This window comes from Podarcis pityusensis (genome assembly GCF_964106645.2).
Source record: "Podarcis pityusensis genome assembly, chromosome: 5".
Taxonomy (NCBI): Eukaryota; Metazoa; Chordata; class Lepidosauria; order Squamata; family Lacertidae; genus Podarcis; species Podarcis pityusensis.
The window spans coordinates 41,627,371-41,649,052 of NC_138032.1; the positions used below are offsets into that span (position 1 = coordinate 41,627,371).

Here is a 21,682-nt window from a genome sequence, read left to right on the forward strand (position 1 = left end):
CAAAGACACAACTGGCCCCTGGGGTTGAGGTTCCCAATCCCTGTTGCAGTCAAAGTGTTGCCTTGCAAGGAGTTAATGGAACTGAGCATTTTAATGTATTGACCTAGAGATAAAGCAAAGGAAACTGGTATTCTTCAGAGCAGAAATTTAACAGATCGTGCACAAGCTTTAGAGGAAGACAAAGGGTGTCCCTTGGGATTATGATAAGCAAGGAGAAGTAGGGCAGTTATTTAAGAGAATGAAGCAATGCTTTCCTGGCTACAGCAAAGGCAGTGCAGGCCTGTTTTCCATGCTTTTGCCCGAGACCTGGAGTTGGCATGAAAAGCCACTTCTCACTTGGAAACAAAAGGCTATAAGGAGGAGCTAGGGAATTGTTACCCCAGATGCCTGGACACAGGGGAAAAAAGGCAAATCGTTCCAAACCTGTGTGATGCCAGCCACACTTCTTTGCCAGTAAAATACTGCACTTACAAAACCTGCTTGAAAATGGCTCCTGCTAGACTCAGGTCTCTAGTTTGACCACTAAACATTAGGAATGTTAAGACCAGGGCTTTTGGTGCCCCCTCACACCAGAACCTTTAATGTACGTTTGCCCCTTTCTCAAAGACATACTCAAAAGCTACACATGAAAGGGGTTGATTTAATGTAAAACAAGAACATTTTATTTCTCCCTGACAGACGCTTGATGTCAAAACATTTTTTTTCTCTGAACCTGGAGGACAAGATTGCTCAGTGTGCACAGGTGACAGGTGAGCAGTACGCTGACCTGCCCTTTGGACTGCCAGCCCAAAGCCAGCTGGTGCTGGTTACAAACAGCAACGGGTCTGGAACAACAGATCTGGGATAATGACCAGACAGACATGAATACAAGAGGGAGCAGATGGTGCGATGCTGTTGGCTGCACAAACATGCACTGGGGCCCCCTGTGCTGGACCATGCATAAGGAAGGGTGGGCACTTCCAGCAGGAAGGGGGATTGAAAGTGTGGCACCCCCTCCCTCTGGGCATTACCCCATGAAAGTAAGATTTGAGATGGTGAGGACGTTGCCCTGCTAGGACGACCCACAGGGAGCCACACGCACCACCACTTCGCGGTCGCCTTCTCGTTTCCACCTCTTTTGCTGGGCCTTCCTTGCTCAGCTTTCTCCGCGTTTTGGCGCCACCTCTCAAGCTCAAAGGGCTGCCATCTGAACCACAAGCCCTGGAGGTAGGGGATAGTTGATGTGAGACAGAGAAGCAGGTGCCATCACGCACACATGGATCTTGTCACAGTCGGCTGTCATGCTGCAGACCTGAGAGAGGAGGAAAAACAACAGCTTTTCAGCACAGTAAACTAGATGCAGGGAACCTCTTTGCCCCTGCCACATTGTTTTGTGCAGCCCCCTGTATTTATGTGATAATTCAGGGCCAGGCCCCCTACACACAGCACTTGGAAAAAAGTAGAAGGCCATTGTGCACAGAGCCAAGTGTGCCCTCTCAAGCGCACATTCCTCTCAAGCGCCTGTTGGTTTTGAAGGAAAACATGGCCACTCCAAAAACAACATGGTGGTTTACAGGTTCTTGAGAATGATATAAAGGTCTGTAGAACTATAAAAGCTGGTGAATGGGAAGGACATTAAAAACCATCACCCAAGAATGACCTGGCAGGAACCCATGAGCTTGCAGAATGCTGATGGTAAAAAAGGTAAAGGGACCCCTGACCATTAGGTCCAGTCATGACCAACCCTGGGGTTGCGGCGCTCATATCGCTTTATTGGCCAAGGGAGCCGGCATACAGTTTCCGGGTCATGTGGCCAGCATGACTAAGCCGCTTCTGGCGAACCAGAGCAGCGCATGGAAACGCCGTTTACCTTCCCGCCGGAGCGGTACCTATTTATCTACTTGCACTTTGACGTGCTTTTGAACTGCTAGGTTGGCAGGAGCTGGGATGGAGCAACGGAAGCTCACCCCGTCATGGGGATTCGAACCACCGACCTTCTGATCGGCAAGTCCTAGGCTCTGTGGTTTAACCCACAGCGCCACCCGCATCCCTGATTGTGGCTGAACCTAAAAAGGAGAGATTGGAGAAAGGAAATTTCTAAAGCAGTAAAGAAGGGTGAAGGCTAATCATCCCCAAATCACCTTTTAATGAGAGCACCTCAAGACATGGAATGTTCATGTGTGAACTGGGGATGGGGCAGAAAAGAAATGGAGGAAAGGGGGGAATTATTCACTTGCTCAAACACCTGATAGCTCATATGGAAGGGAAGGGGGAGCGAATGCCTTCACGACCTCCAGAACAGAGTGCCTCCCATAAAACAAAAACAGGTTCCCAAACTTATTTACCCCACAGACCACTACAAAATTGCTAAGGGTCTTGAAAAACCTGGTTTTTCTACTTGTTGCAGCAAGTGTAATATGATATGTTAGATGATGTACAATTTAAAACTGCATTTTCACTGCTTTTTTACGGTTTCAGAACGTACACAATAAAATTCAATATAAACAGTAAAAGCAGCAATGAAAAATCAATCAAAAGCAATAGGAATATTTAACGTGATAGATATGCCGTCTCCCATCTTCAACCACAATCTACAGATGTTGTGGAATACCTTATTGAAACTCGCAGACCACACTTTGGGAACTCCTGCTTTAAAGGACTCAGTTCTGGAGCTGGCAGCTACCTGAGCAATACAGCACAGCAGGGAGAAGCCTGACCAGTGATAATGGGTGCTCATATAAAATATAACCATTAAAATATAATAACTCCTCTTTCAGATATCTGGAGCCATGAACAAGACAATTCCCCTTTAGGGGTTGGGGAAACACATTTTGTGCTTGATCTACTTATTCTTAATGTGATACTATCAGAAAGCCAATTTCTCCCTCTCGAGAATACATGGAACCGGATGAACACTAACAGTGGTTTTCCACAGCACAGAACTGCACAATTAACACACTTCTTTAAAACACTTCTTTAAAACATACTTCTTTAAAACGTACTTCTAAAAAACTTTAAAACTCCACCAAAGTACACATTCATGAAATGAGATATGCTATTTAAAAAAACACACACCACCGCACAATAGAGCTTCAGTACTGGGATTGCACAGTGAACGGGTGAAGGACCACTGAAGAAATAGAAAAATCCCATATACCAAGAAGTTAAGAGAATGGTATTTGTGTGTGTGTGTGTGTGTGTGTGTGTGCGTGCGCGCACATGCAGAGACTCGTGTGCCTAGCTCACAGCTGATGTACACAGCTTCATGAGAGACCAGCAGTGCCAAGAACACAGCAACACATGCCACTCACCTGTGGGCGGGGCAAGGCCATGTTGCCACTCATGTGATGAGAGGTGTGAAGTTGGAATTATCATCTGCACTCTTTTCGCTATCTGCTGACGGTTTTCTCCTCCTCCCACCTGCAATGCCAAGTAGTACACTGTTGCAGACCAGCGCCCAGCTTTAAATGGCAATGTTAATGGGAGGGTACAAGACCCTTCGAGCCTAACACATCAGGCATGACTTCACAGGCTCAGGGAATTTCAAGCAGATTGGTGGCTGGTGAATCTAGCTTCCTCCCTAGCTTCCTCCCTAGGAGCTGCGTCCAACCATCCCTCCCCAGTGGTGAGCAGGTCTACATTCAAGTGGTCATAACTGCACAGCTGCGTCAACTGCCCCCCCCATTTACCCCCTCCAGGGCCTTTGATGTGACTTACTTAGGGTCCGGAGTAACTTTTTGCCGAGGGGCTCCTCTGGGCCACTTGGGGATATGCTCATCTCCATTTCTCTGTTTGAAGTTTCAGGTTCCAGCCTGAAAAGGCAGCCCTCATTTTCTGTAAGGCAACAATATCCAAGATAAGGTACAACACGCTTCTCTCCCTGTTCCTGGCCCACCTAAATGCCACCGTGCTCCCAACATACTTACTCTGCTGCGTGCCGGTCTCTAGGCAGCCTGCCACCTCCTCCTGGATGTGAGGGATTCCCTCCATGTGCAGGAACACGGAGTCTGTCGGGCTCTTAAGATGCAGGTCTGAGTGGCTAACTGCAGGGTTCAGAAGGAGAAACCACCACAGCAAGTGTGTCAGGACGTGTGTACATTTTAAGTGTGGGATACAGGGTGGCAACAATTCAGTGAAGGATGACCAGGGATAAAGTCAAAGGTGGGCTGTTATCAGTTAATTTAGCTTTCTCCCATTTGGCCTGGTTTTAATTCACATTGAGCCTTTGCTCCAGGGTGGGCGCACAAGCAATTTACACATGCAAAATCTGTCAAAATCGGCAGCGAATGTGCTTCACCACGGTGTTCATTACTGTACACCATCACATGATCAGAACATGCCTCAAGCTGTACCTACTTCTCTCATGCAGGAGGATGGCAGGGTCGTCCTTGGGGGTCTGTGGAGTGCCTCTGACAGTGGGCGCCTTTGTGGAATCGGCATCATTGAAAACCTCCATGTCAGGAGTCTGGGGTGAGCTATCCATGTGGCTGGCAGCCAGCGCATTCTGGTACTGCTGCCGTGTGATCTGGGCATGGGAGAGAGGGACCCATATTCAGATGACTCGCTTTTGTTCCTCATCTCCAAAATCTACCTTGTATCTTCTGCTACAACCCACGTCCACATCCCTTTGCAACTCAACTACTGGAAGTTCTTCCATTTACTGCAACATCTCTTCAGCCTTCGCTATCTTTAAAACTGTGCCACCTTCATGCCCGGCTAGTGGCTTTCCCATTGGCACCTAGTAGGAAACAGGGTGTTGGGACTAGGCAGATCTTTGGTCTGGTCCAGCAGAATCCATCCTCAGGGAAAGATAGCTGTGCCTCAGCAACCAAAGGATTACAAGGATGCCCAAACCTGCCTCAAAACAAATGGGTCAACAGAAGCCCACAGCCTTGCAAGTTCTGTGTGATGTGCTATTCGTCAACCCTCTCCCTTCCATTTTTCTTTATCAAACCTTGCTCTGCCTTTTCATTTCCGTCCACCTAATTCAAGACTGAAATCTCACCAGGCATCAGCTCTCTGTTCTGCACGCTGTCGATGCTACTTGACTGTTCAACTGATGAACAGCTTTCACATATAGTGGTACCTCGGATTACATTCACTTCAGGTTACAGACTCCGCTAACCCAGAAATAGTGCTTCAGGTTAAGAACTTTTCTTCAGGATGAGAACAGAAATTGGGCTCCAGCGGAGCGGCGCCAGCGGGAGGCCCCATTAGAATGAATTAAGTACTTAACCCGAGGTACCACTGTATACGGTAGCCTTGTACCACAAAATGCCCAAAGAAGCAGCAAGGAGTCTGCACTTGCTCCAGTTGCCCAGCCCAGCAGATACCTTGACAAACTGCACATCACAGAGGATGTGCACGGAGTAATCTGGCGTGTAGATATTGTTGCTGCTGCTGTAGAGCTGGGTACTGCTGCCTCCATAGTCATTGCGCTCTCGGATGGGAGACTCGCCCGAGCGGTTTAATCCACTGCAGCGGGATGGCGACTGGTTCACTAGAGACAAAGAGGAAGCAGTAAGCAAAACTATTATCCCTCACAGCGAAGAGGCAATGGCTAATGTGCAGGCTCTCGGGGAAGCATTTCTCAAGTCCCTCCTCCAGTCTGGCATGTAAATTTGGCCACAATCACCTCCAGCCATGAAATCCAGGGTAGGCTCAGCCCAAAACGTTTTGCTGGCGGAGGACAAAATGTACCCTCTCTGTTTCCATACAGCTGTCAACTAGGCTGACAGCTGAATCTTTAAATCGTGGTGATGTGATCAGGGTCCTCTATTGGCCCTGAAGCAGCAGGCTTCATGAAGTACATGCAGATGGGAGTGGCTGGGCAACTTAGGAGGAACAGCTTTCCATTCCATTCTGCTACCCGAAGTAACTGCCTCACTTTGCCTAAGGATAGGGCTGGCCTGACCAGGGTAGCTTCTGGGGTTAATGTCACAGACTTGCTCAAGGATAAAGAATGCTGAGCAGGGATGGGGCATTGCAGATAACAAATACAACAGGCAGAAGGCTGGAGGGAGCAGCTTGCTTACTGAAGGATTTTGCCCCCACCCACCAACATCTGCTTTAAACCAACATCTGCTCTTTCAAAAAAGCCAACAGCACGCAAGCCCACACCATGCTTCTCAAGCGGATTTGCTGCAAGACTATGCAGAGAGGATATTAGCAAGAGGAAAATTTGAGGGATTATTCACATGATGTGGATTCAGGTCACCACTGTAGCTCTGCCTGCTTCAAAAATAAGCAGGCTTGATGGGGAATAGAGCAAGAAGAGATTGAAGTAAAAAGTGGAGAAACTGCTGGCTCTCTATCGCTTGACAAGGAACAGAAATGGCTCAGGTTTTCCAAATGAGCCTGAGAGCATGTAGCAGTGTTGCTTCCTACAGAGTCACTGAATCAATGGCTTTTATGGATAACACAACCCTTTGCAGGTTTGAGTGGCACCTTTGTCTACAGCAGTTTGGGCAGCATTGAGCAGTTCTGAGAACAAGAAGTGGGTTGTTGATCTGCTTAATTTTTTCTCCTGGTAGAAATTTGGGCACCTCTGTGGAAGTTCTGCCTGTTTTAGCATGCACCCATCAACATGTTGAGGTGTGTGATTCCCACATGCTAAGAGAAGTGACTTCCAGTCAGCCTGGAACAGGAGTCTGCGAGCACTGTTCAGGGGAGACCTTTTCCTACTCCATGCAGAAACCTTCCCTCCATATTGCTTTATGGTGCTTAAGGGGCTGGTTTAGGCATTGGTGATCAGTTGCCAAACTGAACAACGTATTACAATGTATTAAGGGGGGAGGTTTCTGAAAGTTGAAAAGCAAGCATCCTCTCTCCTCTTCCACTCACTCCTCAGATTTCCTTGTGCAGTACAGGGAGGAGAGCTCACCATGAACGTCTCCCTTGTTTATGAATGGCAATGGAACCCACCTGAGAGGTGCCAGGGCTGAGCTCTGGCTGGAAAAAAGCAATACCTACACCCTATTTAAGATTGTGTTTCTCCTGCCTATGAAGAGCACCAGCCTAAAACCTATTAACACAGCACGTATAGCATTGGAGTTTACTTCAATATCCTTTGTTACTATCATTTTCCTCTTCAACACTGCCAACACCACACTTTCCTGTTTTATTACTGACAAAGCTGGTTAACACTATATTCTTTCATTCTCTCCACTAGCTAAGATTCATATTTTTAGCTTCGTGTTTTCTGCAGCGTTACCCCCACCCTGTCTTTTGACCATTCTGTCTTGCAACATTTCATGTCAAGTTCTCCACTTTTCTAATTCCCTTGATCTTAATCTTTCTTGTCTCTTTGATTTCCTTTCCTTCCCTTTCCTTTCCTTTCCTTTCCCTTCCCTTTCTTGCAAGCCATAGCACATCAAACACCTTGTAGGATACCTACTGCAGTAACAAGAGATTTGTGGCCCTTAATGAGTATTTATGGCAAGAGCTTTCAGAGACTAGAGTCCACATCATCAGATGCAGAAATGTCTCTAATAGTGACTAAAAAAAAACACCTTACTGCTACCACAAAATTTCCATATAACACCTCCCTGCAATCCCAATTTCCTAATATTTTAACTGCTGTTTATGTAAGATTTACACAGGAAATGCATGTTTACCATTTTCACATGCAACCTTGCTTTCCCCTTCTTCTTTGACCGGCACTTTCTTAGCTCATTTCCCCCATGTACGAAGGTCCCTCTTAATTTGGGCACCATGCACGTTGCTTGAAATTCTATTCTATTCTATTGAAATGAGGAAGCATGCACAGTTCAGCTGCAACAGTGAGACCACAGCCCATCTAGTAAGGAGGTATGTTCCTAGACCCTAATTTTGGAACTGGCCAATTGAGCGTATTCCTTGGAATCTCTAGAAACATATACAGCACATTTCTGCATATGCACACATTTGTATATGGATTTGTATGCACATATTCTGTATATGCACACATGCATATTTATATGCAATATTTATTGTTTGCAGCTCCTCTATGTGTATGATAAATTATGGGAAAGTGGCTATCCCTGGTGTTTTATGTGCAGCCTTTGATGTAGATCACCGCTCAGCAAATAGGTAACAGTTGTGGAGAAGCACAGCACATGCAAAAATATGAAGAGTGTTCATTTTTGCATGCATGCAGAGTATATGCCGATATGTGGAATTAGAGGAAGGGCTCACATTTAAGCACAGAATCATGAGGTTGCAGGACAGTGTAGTGTGTATTCTTCCATACTCTAATGTGCAGGGCTGGAAAAAGGATCAGCAGGCAGCAGCATGGGAACTCTTGCTGGGTGCTATATATACAGTTACCTGGGGAGCCAGCCAGAGATTCCCCTCTGCTGAAGGCGAAGGTACGAGACACGGACACAGGCACTAGTCGGAGGGCCAGAATCAGGAGACAAAAACCAGGGGGCAGGGGAAGGAGCAAGGGAAAGGGTTTAGAAGGAACAGAAAATAACTAGGCTGGATAGACAACAGAATTACAGCTCGGAAAGTTGCAAGGGGCTTACAGATACAGAGTGGAGCTGTCTTTCCTGCAGCTATTTATAAAGTGAACAGGTAGAAAGGTCTGGCAGGCAAACTGCCAGATCTAGATCAGGGCTTAAGTATCCATAGTATTGTAGGGTTATATTATGGAGAACCCTCTCTAGACTGGGCGGGGGGGGGGGAGTATAACCAGAACAAGGACCCTGAAAAGAGATTTCACTCCGTATGCTACCAATATTATTTCACAGACACAATGCCTCACCTAACATCATATTTAGGGCCCAGCCACACTTCTGTTTGCTCTGTGATTTCAAATCATAGGTGCTAGAGGGGTTTTGTTTGTTGGCTGAATCTGCAGATTGACATTTGTTCCAATTCTGGGTAAAGCAGGTGGGACCAGAAAAAGAATAAGCAACAACCCTCTTGGACTCATGATTTGAAATAATGGGACAAACGGAAAAAGAGGTTTTAATAAATACGTCATGAGCACCATGATGCAACTCCGCCAATCACCACTGGGCGGCACCAAATTATACATTATGGTATGGATTGTTTCTGGGCATTCAAAAGAGATTATGGACCCAAGGTTAGGGGCTGTAACTATTATTCCTACAGATTTTCCTCATTTGCATGGAGCATTACTGTCTTGAGGGAGAAGATGGGTGTTCTGCATGTGAGCAAGGATATTTGTTATGTACACACAATGCATGCATACATGATCAAGTTACCACACATACTAAGTATGTGCAGGACCAGCTCCAGCTTTTTCTGAACCCAGAACAGGAGAGATGTGGGCAGGAGAGGCTTAGGGCTCCTCCGCTTCGTTGCCTCTTGATTGGCTGTAGAGGCAGAGGATGAAGAGATAGGAAGGTGGGATGAACAACTGGATGCGGCTGAGGTTAGGACCCTAGTAAATAATGGCCAGCAGAGTCTCTGGGTGCAGCTTGGGAAAACGAGGACTGCCTGTTCTGGGCTGGGAAGGGGGATGGTGACAAGGGGCAGGGGATGTGAGAGGGAGGAGTGGTAGGAAGTCCAGTCTTCTATCCAGACTGGGTGTTTCAGGGGATGTCCCGCCTGAGCAGTCCCGCTCCACATTATCCACATCAGCAAAAAATTAGGTCGGGGAGAAAATACGTACACAAGAAAGACGACCCGGCCAAGCTGCTCATTTTGCGCACGTCGTTATCTGAAAATACAGGAGGCAGATGGAAGGTGAGTCTCAAGTCAGAGCTTTGTAGTACCAGCCCTACACAGTACAGGGAAGATACCCTTTCTCTGAAGGGTATGGATGTTAGGATATCGATGTTCCGTTTCACCTAAGAGGAACAGATATGTGGATTGTTGTATGTCACATGTCTGTTTACATTCCAGCACAGCCTGCTGGGAACTTTTGTGTATAGCTTTTGCTTAGTGCCTCCTGCTCTTAGATATGAAGGAGAGCAGATATGTTTTCTTTGTCTTGATCTATGCTGAATAAACTGCTTGTAAATATGCTTTACATATGCCTGTCTGCCCTTCCGTTGCGAAGAGTTAATTACTCTGCTGATTAGAGCGTGCTCCAGCTTCTGAAGAGTTCTGAAGCTGCGGGTCGCTGATTTATGCTGTGCCAAGGACTGGAGATCGCCCGGCTACCGGCTGGAGCCAGCTGGGGGCCTGCAAATTGCCCCCGTTTCCTTGGACGCATCCCAACAATGGAAAGCCAGGGTGGTCATACCAGCTGCAGCCTGCCTGGACTGGCCGCAGATTGGCAGTCCCTGCTACATCGATGCTTTTAGTGTATCTCACAACGTCTGTCAGCTTACAAGGATAAGAGAGCACACCTGTCACAGACACTGCTCCTTCTAACTTTCCATTAATGTTTCCCATACTGCAGTTCCAAAAATGTTATGGGGGGACTTGCTCTTTCACATCTAGATGAGAAGCCATATAGACTGCTGCCAACAATGTGAACAGGAAGCTCAGTGGTCCAGAAGCTCAGTGACTTCCACTTCACCACTGACCATTTCCCTCTGGCAAGGCTGTTCAAACTGTACATGCTCAGGTGGCTGCAGCACAGAATTAAAGGGCAACACAGAATTTGAGTTCATGAGTACCTGAAGTCAAAACATTGTACTTGGAAAAAGCGTTTAGGCCTTATGGAGAAGAGCCTTCAACAGTGTGGGCTTAGCGGCTCCAGAAAGCTCAGGGCAAGGGCCAGAAATGAAAGGCTGCCAAGTTGGGCAGAGGTAAGGGAACTGCCTTTCAGCAAAGGGCAGAGCAATGAACCTAAATTTCACCCTTGTACAGTAGGCTAGTTTCTGCACACATTCCTCCACCTCCCTCTATCCTCCATCTGGGGAAGCAAGAGGCATTATCATAGTTCAAGGAAGTACTGCAGCCAAGCAGGAACCCTCAAGGAGGGTGCTATCTGGGGAAGAATCCTAACAGGCCAGATAGACAGGCTGGGAGGACTATGGCTGGGCCCCAGGCTTGTTTAGCACAGTTACCAAGCCTTCTCCATTAATTTTGCTCTACTTTCAGACCTTTGCATTCCCTCTTCCTTTGTTCGCTTTCTGCCCTATATTACAATTTGATAATTCTGCATTTCTGTGAAAAGCTAAATGCTGCCATCAGCAAAAGCCCCTTCCTTGGAGCTTCCCTCAACTCATTCTGTGGCTGGCTCTGGATTTTTACCTGAGCAGACAACAGCCATGATAGCTGGGACTCCGTAGTACGTGAAGGCTCCATTCTCAAAACGCAGGCCTTCCTTCCCCACTTCCACCTCCACCTTCCCCTGAAGAAGCATAAAACAACGGAAAGGCACTTCAACCCTTGTCCTCACAATCTTTGGCCATTCATTAAAAAAAAGAGAGGAAGAAAAACAAAGCCAGTGCATCTTAGCAAAACTGCTTTGAACCAAAACAAAGGCTGTTTACTCAGATACGTGTGGGTATCTGAGTAAAAGTAGATAGCAGAAGGTATGAGCCAAGTCTGTTGGGACATCAGCAGGAAAAAACACAGGATAATGGGAGACACATAAAAGCTGGGAGTGAGGGCCCCTAGACAAACTGGGAGAGCCCATACCTCATAGGTTTGGGGTGACTGCCTGATAGGAGTCTGAAGCATCAACAGAAGGGACACAGGAAGAATGATTCCAGGGTTGGGGGTTAAGGATAAAAGCCAGCCTTGGGCAGGGAGAAAAGCATACTGGAGTATCTAGCGGTTGGCTGCCATAAGCCAAGCTCAAGCTAACAAGATGTTTGTTTCCCCCCAATATTGATTTGTAAACAACATTATTAAAACAGAGAGAAAAGGTTAGTATTACCTGTTGGTGAGGCTCTGGCATGCTGGTTTTCTACCCACCTTACAAACATCACTAAATTTGCCATCTATTATAGATGAGGCTGAATATGCAGATGAAAGTGCGGGGAAGGGCTGTGGCTCAGTGGTAGAGCCATCTGCCTTGGACACAGGTCTCTGGTTCAATCCCCAATGGCATCTTCAGGTAGGGCTGGGACAGACTCCTGCTTTAAACCCTGGAGAGTCACTGCCAACCAGTGTAATACTGATCTAGATGACTCAGTGTAACTGTAAGACCATGGGCATAGCCAGGGGGTGCGGGGGAACTGCTCCCAATCGAGTAAATAAATAAAAATACTTAACTGACCAATTGCATTGCAGATAACTCAGCTCTGCCCCCCCCCATAAAATCCTGCTACGCCCATGTGTAAGAGGACTTCCTATGGGTGGTTCGCCGGTAGCAAATTTAAAGCATTGTCAGCTTTAGTGCAAAAAACTGGAATCCAACACCTTATTCCTTGATCTAGGCTGCAGCACTTTTAAAATCCAGCTGGGGAAAGGCCTTGTAGATCCAAGGGTGGGTGTAGCTGTGCTATACTTAGCAGTCACTTCACCCTCCGGGACTACGGATTCTCAAGGAATGTTTGACCAACCTGTAGGATGAGCACGAAGTAGTCAACTGGCCGATTGCGCTGGAAGAGGTAATGTTCAGGGGCTCGCCTGTTCTTGTGGTCAAACTTCATCTCTTGGATGACGTTTGGGTGTTTGAGCAGCCGCAGCAGGATCTTCTCTGAGAGATACGGGGGCTTGAAGGGCTCGACCTCTGCAAGGGAACAATGGGAAAGGGAAGCATTTCAAGGTTAGGGAGATGGGACTTTACACCTTCTATGACCTGCCAACAACAACCCAAAATGCTGACCAAGGGTGCCATGGAAACTCAAGAAGAGAGAGGGAATTCTCCAGTCCCTGCACCCATCAACTTCTCTGTCCAGATTTAAAAAAAGGGAGCTCAAATAATTTCCACTGTACCATAAAGCAGATCGGATCTTGAGCTGGGAAAGCTGAAGAGTATAGCTCCTTGAGGTATGCAGGCATCATGGCTGCTGACAGCACTGGCTCAAGGCAAGGAGTGGACCCTCATCATTAAAGGTGCTTTGGAAGGGCTGGGTACCTGTGGCCATGAAGCGGTGGGTGGCCAGCAGCAGCTGCGGGGAGATCTTCACCTTCATCTCACTATCCGAAAGTCGGAAAATGGAGAAGTCATGAGGTTTCCGACCCCGGTGGGGGGCCCGTTCCTTCTTCCGATTGTCAGCTGAAAGTGAGGATAGCAAAAACAGAGTTATGGCACTGCTAATCTACAAATGGTGCCCTGTCTCCATCTCTTCTTCCCCTGAACCTGGAAGCAAAACAAAACTGATGATTTCTGGGACTCTAGATAGACAGCTGGAAGATTTCAAGTGTATGCAACTCCTCTTCCCTTTCCTCAAATCTTTTATTTGTTGAGTACATGATGGGGTGGGGGGAAGTTCTGAAACTGGAACCTCCTGTCTGCAAACTCAAAGAGTTCCAAAGACTGTTGACATTTGTGGATTTCTTGAGCCATCTTGATTATTTTTATATGGCAATGACCAGTAAAATGCAGGCACACATTTGCCCTGCTCTGCACACTGAGGAGTTCCCACTACATAAGATGTTCCGTTCCATTCCGTTTCTTCTCTCAAGTGCAACACAGAGCGGTTATTTTATAATATCTGACAAGATGCACATCATGAAAGCACAGAAGTGCAGAAACTAGTTGTGGTGAGATGAAGACATTCTGTACAACCTCAGGAGCTATCTGTTAATTCCTCTGTGCCTCAGAGCTGAATCATGACATTGAAAGAAAGTCTGAAGACATGGCTTCTTTGACCACCTACAGCTCTTTCCCAGTGTTGCATTACTTAAGCCATTAGTAGACCACCCTTTAGCCAAAAACTTCTGATGCAGGAACATTGCCTCAGACCTTTATGGGAAGCAGCAAGATCAGTAATTCATAAAATCACAGTGAGAAAATTAAAACTGGTTCTGACTGAACTTGCTTCTTTCTAGATGCTTGTTTGAGGGTTGGGGGAGCAGTCACCTCTGTGCTTCCAAATACTTACTGTAGAGGTCTGTCTCATCCAGAATCTCAGATTTGATTATCTCTTCAATAACGTCCTCAAGCGTGACGATTCCCATCACTTCATAGAAGGGGTCTCCTTCCCCTTCGTTATTCACCCGCTGCACAATTGCCAGGTGTGATTTACCTGCAATGAGAGAATGAACACAAGCAGGCTGAGCAGTAGTTCGAGTGAACTGCCCCACTGCACCCAACAAAAAGGAGTTAGAATATTTGAGGGCCCGTTGACTCAAGTGCTCAGTTGGGTAGCAATCCTCTCCTGAAATGAGTATGCAAAGCAAAAGCACTCCATTTTATCCCATCCGTGCAAGGACAGGTAAGCAATGTATGTCTAGGGAATACATTCTATTTGCTGTGGAATGAAAGGGCTGTGACCTGAATGGGAAGGTGTCTTGATAGTTGGTACAGGTGAGAGGTCCATAATGGTGTGAAGGAAAAGAGTAATGTCAAGGAAACACTGGTTCTGTGACAATACAAAACGTACAATCAGGTGCCCTTCAGCAATGAACCAACCTGAAGCCTCATCCTATTTTTGCACTTAAATCAAGATTAAAGTATTACTCTTCAATAAACAACCAAGGGACCATTATGGGTGCCCAGGAAGATGCTTTGGGAGCTGACTAGGTTTCCTACTTCAGAAGGCGTGTGAAACAGTTAATCATATGATTATTATTTTAATGTGATTAAAAAACAAACCCTGATGTTCCATTTTAACAGGGCCTGAGCAGTGAAACAAAGAACATAGGCTTAAGAGTTCAATGATCATGGAAGAAACACGACAGGTTCCAGACTTACCTCTCATTTCCTATGATTCTCTTCCCCCAGAACATTGCACCTAACTCTGAGAAAATGCTGGCAGCTGCTCTTTTCCATGTATGCTGCTTTAAGAACATTCCAAAGCATCTAAATGGGGAATAATTTGCTAGGAAGTAGCACTACTGAGAGGAAAGCAAGCTGAACATGACTCAGCAAGATTGTGCTCAGCTTCATCAAAAGGAACAATGAAGACAGGCCATGAGATGTCATATTTAGCATTGGCTGCATCTCAGCTTCCATACTGTGGGTAGTTCTGAAAGCTGCTTTCAAATATTTCTCAGCAAAGTGGATGTGAGTGAGAGCCAAGATGCATAGATCTAATAAATGCTTAGCCTTGGTCTCTTTGCTGTTAAGCAGTGCAGACCCATTATCTGCCCACCCTGATGCTTTCTGATCACCAACATGACAGCATTCAAAGGTGCAGCTTCCACTGTGTGCCTATTCGTTTTAATACTAACTTAAGTGTGAGGATTCCTTTGAGTTCATTCCATCTGCTCACACAACTGGGTACATTTCAATGTACGTATGTACTAACCCCCTCATCAGTTTTTGAGAGAAGCAGTTATTGCTGTTTGCTCCAAGGCTTCTGAACTTCTTCAACTGTACTGCAGAGGCAACATCTAAAAAAATGCTATTTAAAAAAACAAAACAAAAAAACCATATGGGGCAAAATTCCCACAATTTCAGCTGCTGCAGCTTTGGCACCAGATACCACAAGGTTCACAATAAAATTGTGAATGCTGGTGACCCTGAACAACATCAATGGGTATTAATGATTTCCATATGGCCAGAGCAAAGCTGAACAGCATCAGGGGAGCCTGTACTGCACACCTGGAGATTAAATAAGCCAAATTCAAGACCAAACATAAAACTCCCTGCCTTTCAAAAGGGCAGCTGCTTTAGATTGCCTGTGTCTGGCACAACCAGCTGCAACTCAGCCAAGTGACCCCTAGCATCACTCAGGGATGACTAAGTAGAACCACCACTGGACAAATCTTAAACATGGTATTACTCTGGTTCAGTGTGCTCACATATCCCTAACAATTAAGGTGCACAATGCTAACTGATGAGAGGTATTGAACACAAAATAAGTTGTCTGATGCGATGTTTATATAGCAAAACTATAACCTTTGTTCTCTCTTCCTAACAGCAGCACTGCACACCCATGGCACAATCAACCATGTTACAAAGCAAAAGCAAGGGAATATGGGCTCTGTGTCTGGAAAAGTTATCAGGAAGATAAGTTATAGTTTTGGGCACTGACAGGATGCCACCTACTCATCCACAATCCCAGTTAAGTCCAGTGCTATTTGGCCCATCTTTTTCATTTAGCTGGACAATCTATACTTGGAATGGGAAATCTGTGGTCCTCCAAATGTTGTTGGACTCCAGTTCCCATGATCCTTGACTACCGGCCGCCCTTGCTGGGGCTGATGGAAACTGGAGTCCAACAGCATTTGGAGCGCCACACTGGATTACTGACTGTATTGTTCCCTACTGTTTCTTGCACCTTTTTCTGCTGTTTTCCCTCTAATAACCTGGTATCTAGCAAGCTGCAGATTCCTACTGTAGCTTTCCCCTCAGATACAATTTTCAAAACCCTTAGCCAACTACAGTTCCCAGGATTCTTTGAGGGAAGTCATGTCCTTGAAATGTGCACCAAATATGCTTTAAACGCCTGGTGTGGATCTGTATATGATATGAGAGGTGCTGTTCTCTGTGATATTTTAAATTGGTGTTAAGAGAAGCCAGGGCTGGGTTACTTGCTTTGCAGCTATCTTGCAACTGCAGGCATGCGCACAGATGACATGGGAGGGGCTATTTTCAGTAGACTCTCTGTTGAGAACCGGCCCATAACTCAGTGGTAGAGCACATTCTTTTCAAGCAGAAGGTCTCAGGGTTAACTCTATATTTCTAGATAGGATTAGTAAAGAGCCCTATCCAAGACCCTGGGGAACCACTACCAGTACCAACCTAGATGGACCCAAAGTCTGACCTGGTAGCTTCATATGCCCACAGCAAGTATATCTTGCTGTATTCCTAACACTCAGCTGGAATAGGCAGATTATAGCACAGTCATCTTCCTTACAAGAGTTGCTGAAGGCAAAGAACTGGCAGACCAGGTTCAGGCTTCCGTGAAAGGAGGGCTAAATGGCAAATGTATGAATCACTCAGCTGAGAGCAGAATATTCAGTACATATGAGTTTATGCACACTGTGTGCAGGGGGTTTTTTGGGGGGGAGGGGAGGCCTTAGGCCTATACAGCAATGCATTCCCTCTCAAGCAGCTCCAGGAGAGCATTGCTTACTCACTTAAGATCTAGGGAATATTAGGATTGCATGAGCCATGCATGACAAGAACACAGAAACAGACACACACACACCCTTGCACCTCTCCCAGGAGTCCAGCCACATTACCTAGGCAGGACAAGACTAAGCTAAGACAAGAGGGCAGGCCAGTGCAGGAGGGGGCAATGTGGAGTCCCAGGGTACCTCGCAAGCAGGGCACGCAGGGAGCAGAGAGGCATGTGATGCTGGCGGGAGGCGAGCGGCTGGGGCCCCGGGCCCTCACCCGTCTTGAACTCCTTGAGCAGCGCGTCTAGGCGGGTGTCATGGAAGACACAGTGCAGCGGGCGGCGGTAGAAGCGGGTGACCGTCTGCAGCGGGGTGCAGTCATCGGGATCCACGAAGGCTAAGTCCTTGACGAACAGCAAGTCGACAATGTTGTCGCGCCGCTCGCCTTCGTAGACCGGGATGCGTGTGTAGCCTGAGCGCAGGATCTCAGAAATGGTGGCAAAGTCCAGAATGGCATCCGAGTGCAACATAAAGCAGTCACTGAGGGGCGTCAGGATGTCCTCCACCACCTTGGTGCGCAGCTCCAGGGCACCTTGCACCATGGCCAGCTCCTCGCTCACCAGGTCATGGGGCTCCGCGGCGCGCAGGGTCTCCAGCAGGCGCTCCCGAGTGGAGAAGATGCTCAGCTCCTGGCGCAAGGCCCAGTCCAGAAGGCGGCTGAGCGGGTAGCAGATCGGGAAGGTGGCGGCCATGAGCAGGCGCGTGAGGAAGAGTGTGTGCGCCGCGATGGCGAGCCCGTGGCGGGAACACACCGAGTAGGGCAGCACCTCCCCGCCCAGGAAAACGACCCCGGTGCAGATGAGCACCGGCAGCCAGGGCACGCCTTGGCTCGCCTCGGGCAAGGGGCTGTGCACGGCCTGCAGCGAGGCGCACAACCAGCCCGCCAGCGCGGCGTTGGCGCCGGCCTGGCCGAGCAGCAGCGTGCACAGGAGGTAAGTGCCGCTCCCGCCGCGGCCGCGCGCCGCCTCCACCTTGCGCGCCTGCTCGCGCTCGGCCGCCGAGCCGCTGTTGCGCAGCACGCGCAGCTCCATCGGGTCGAGCGACAGCACCGCCAAGCGGAGGCCGCTGAAGAGCGCCGACAGAGCCAGCAGCACCAGCGCGCCCAGCACCCGCAGCCACCCCTCGGCGGGCAGCGGCACCAAGCCCGCCGACAAGCCCGCGGCCGGCGCCTGCACTTGCAGCGCGAAGCCGCCTCGCGCGCCGTGCAGCTGCCACGCGCGCCCGTCCCAGGCGCACAGCGAGAAGCGGCGCCCCTCGGGCCCGGCGCCCGACTCGCCCTTGCGCGGCTCCCGGACCCTCACCTCGGCCAAAGCCGAGCCGGCCGAGCCTCCGGGGAGCAAAGGGCCCAGCACCTCCACATCCGAGGCCCAGGCGCTGCGCTCCGGGCAGCGCTCCGCCTTGGTCGGCTGCTCCACGAAGACCAGCCGTCGCTCGCTCTCCTGCCGCGGACCGCCGCTGCCGAAGCCGTCGCTCGCGTTGCCTTCGGCCGCCGGCTGGAAATAGACGCGGAGCAAGAAGCGGGAGCCCTCCACGGCCCGCAACGCTCCCCCTTCGAGCCACACGCGCCCCGGCGCCGTGCTCTCCGGCCGCAGCCCCAGCAGCCACGCCGCTCCGCCAGGGGGCCGCGGCGACAGCGAGAAGAAGAGCAGCAGCACCGCGCCTCGGCTCCGGCCCCAGCAGCAGGCGCTGCGGCGCTCCAGCGCGGGCCCCAAGCGGCTCCAAGCCTGGCCCACCATCCTCAGCATCCCGGGCGCGCGGCTCCGAGCAGGGCTCCGAAGGGCAGCCACCGGCCGCACGTGATACTGCAGCGGCGGCGCGGGGGGTGGGAGCGGCTGGCGGGCCACGTGGGCGTGGGGCGGGCCGGCCAGCCCCTCGGGGTGTCTCATTGGCCGAGCGGCGCCCGGCTAGCCCGCCCACGGCCCCCCGCGTTGTCCGGGGCCGAGAGCGTGCGCGGGCGAGGCGGGATGCGTGCAGATTGCTCGGCGCCCTCCGGATTCAGGCAGATGCAAATGGTTGACTTCGAGTCGGAGTTCGAAATTCCGTCCATCATCCGTTGGCCTGGTCCCTTGTGACGTCGCGGCCCGGGGCAGGGGAGGGCGTTGTCCAAGGAGTTCATTCGACCGTCTAAGAAGGCGTCTTGGTGTACAGCAAAAGTACGGGTGCCGTGGCTCTCTGCTGCTCCTATTGCTGCTACTCTTCGTGACCCCATGGACCAGAGCACGGCAGGCACTCCTGTCTTCCACTGCCTCCTGCAGTTTGGTCAAACTCATGCTGGTAGCTTCGAGAACACTATCCAACCATCTCGTCCTCTGTCTTCCCCTTCTCCTTGCGCCCTCCATCTTTCCCAACATCAGGGTCTTTTCCAGGGAGTCTTCTCTTCTCATGAGGTGGCCAAAGTATTGGAGCCTCAGCTTCAGGATCTGTCCTTCCAGTGAGCACTCAGGGCTGATTTCCTTAAGAATGGATAGGTTTGATCTTCTTGCAGTCCATGGGACTCTCAAGAGTCTCCTCCAGCACCATAATTCAAAAGCATCAATTCTTCGGCGATCAGCCTTCTTTATGGTCCAGCTCTCACTTCCATACATCACTACTGGGAAAACCATAGCTTTAACTGTACCAAACTAGGTAGACCAATGGTGTGACTTGCTCTATTCCTGTGCTTTTCTGTTAGTAAGGCAAATACTACAAAGAGGCTATAAACGCTCTGACGTGAAGCACATCCGAAGTCCTACCTCACAATCTGCTTGTGCCATTTGGATGCCAGGACATTACAGGCACCTTCAGCCACTGTCTCTCTCTAATGGTCATTTTCTTTTTGGAAACTGCGAGCTCATTTTCTCTAGTGAGCTCATTTTTGCCATCTTGGGATGGAAGAAAGGGTGGGATACAGATGTAAGGAAATAGATAAATAGTGCTAAAATGACACCTTATATAATTACATGTTTTTACTTGTAGAAGGTGTGCCATTTCCCCTCGCAGCTAAGGAAAAGGGGGCATTGCTTGAAATGCTACTGCCAGTAAAGTGCCAAGATAAAATTGTATTACTAGCTCACCCTTAGGAAAGATATATATCTGGCAAAGCCCTTTGTGAAGTTATTCTGTCTTGCTAACAAAAATCCACATTTGTGAAAAACATGTTAGTTTAAATGATTCACTATAGCCGCAATCCTTTGCTGGTATTATGAAATCAGCTTAATCTCTAATCTGGTTAGACTAAATCTGTCCCCATCTTTCTAAATCTCCAGGATTTAATATGTGTTTAGAAGTAAGTTTCACTGAAATTAATAGGAATACTTCCAAGTTAAGATGCTTAAGATCAGGATACAATTAATTATTTTTCCTAGGAAGAAAACCCTTTATTTTTCATAATATACTACATAATTGTAAATACAAAAACAAAGAAATACCTCGATGTATTGCAATACCATCTTGTTAGACCATTTTATTATTATTAGTGGAGGGGAATGGCATTCTGCCCTGTTTAGGGCTGCATCTTTATGTAGCCACTACTTAGCATTGGCAGGGTAGAGCAGGGAAACATGACAAGCTATGTCTAAACAAAATAAAAAAGTTCCTTCCAGTAGCACCTTAAGGTAAAGGTAAAGGGATCCCTGACCATTAGGTCCAGTCGTGGCCGACTCTGGGGTTGCGGCATTCATCTCGCTTTAGTGGCCGAGGGAGCCGGTGTACAGCTTCTGGGTCATGTGGCCAGCATGACTAAGCTGCTTCTGGCGAACCAGAGCAGCGCACGGAAATGCCGTTTACCTTCCCGCCGGAGCGGTACCTATTTATCTACTTGCACTTTGACGTGCTTTCGAACTGCTAGGTTGGCAGGAGCAGGGACCGAACAACAGGAGCTCACAAGTTTGTTATTGGTGTGAGCTTTTGTGTGCATGCACACTTCATTTTTTTTATTTTGTTTTGACTACGGCAGACCAACATGGCTACCTATCTGTAAGTAAAGCTATGTCTACTTAACAAGCTAATTAGACAGTGCACGTGACACAATGGGGAGTGAAAAGTTCAGACAAGATCAGAGCAAATGCATACATCCACATACTGCATTTGTTTACCTGGGCCGGGGCACAATCTTTGGTGTTCCCAATACAGTTACACAAATCAGTGAATTTCTATTGCTGATTCCTTGAGTTTTCACAGAATCCATGGAACAAGGAGAGACATTAGGGATTGTATTCAGTGTAGTGTCAAGCAGATCACTGGTCAGTGCAAGGATTTCTCCTTGAGCAATGGAATGATATTCCCCTTCTCCTGTACCCCCCTCAATCTGTTCTGGGATTCCCCCCCAACCCTCCAGAACAGATTATGGAATGGTGCGGGGTGTGCACAAGGTAGGGGGTAGAATTCCCCTTGCACTATTCCTAATCCTTGTGCTAGCTCAAAAAAATGTAACTGAATGCCACCCTAAGTTATCTAGTTGGACCTCTTTCCTTAAGATAAGATAATGCTATTTATTTTTAGGATACCTGATGAATTACAAGGCACCACTGCAGTTTGCCACAATCTTTGGAAATGAATGACACGCGACTTGCCTTCAGGTCGGCTCAGTGGTATAGTGGAGCAGGGATGAGCAGAGTGAAGCACCACTGCTAAT

General features: G+C 48.3%; 1 protein-coding gene across 2 annotated transcripts; it reads right to left on the reverse strand.

Annotated features, from left to right (window-relative positions):
- Window positions 1–639: 639 nt before the first annotated feature.
- CNNM1 (cyclin and CBS domain divalent metal cation transport mediator 1) lies at window positions 640–18,971 on the reverse strand. Of its 2 annotated transcripts, XM_081008410.1 has the most exons (13): window positions 17,288–18,971; window positions 13,884–14,027; window positions 12,914–13,054; window positions 12,396–12,565; window positions 11,137–11,236; window positions 9,602–9,649; window positions 8,287–8,349; window positions 5,313–5,479; window positions 4,336–4,504; window positions 3,906–4,022; window positions 3,697–3,813; window positions 3,291–3,399; window positions 640–1,291 (listed from the first exon to the last, which is right to left on the reverse strand). In XM_081008410.1, exons 1-12 carry the CDS (start codon window positions 18,954–18,956, stop codon window positions 3,320–3,322), a joined length of 2,985 nt encoding a protein of 994 aa, XP_080864536.1. In that variant the 5' UTR covers window positions 18,957–18,971; the 3' UTR covers window positions 640–1,291; window positions 3,291–3,319. The 2 variants fall into 2 exon arrangements, with proteins under 2 accessions (XP_080864536.1, XP_080864537.1); XM_081008411.1 differs by lacking the exon at window positions 8,287–8,349.
- Between the last annotated feature and the right edge of the window lie 2,711 nt (window positions 18,972–21,682).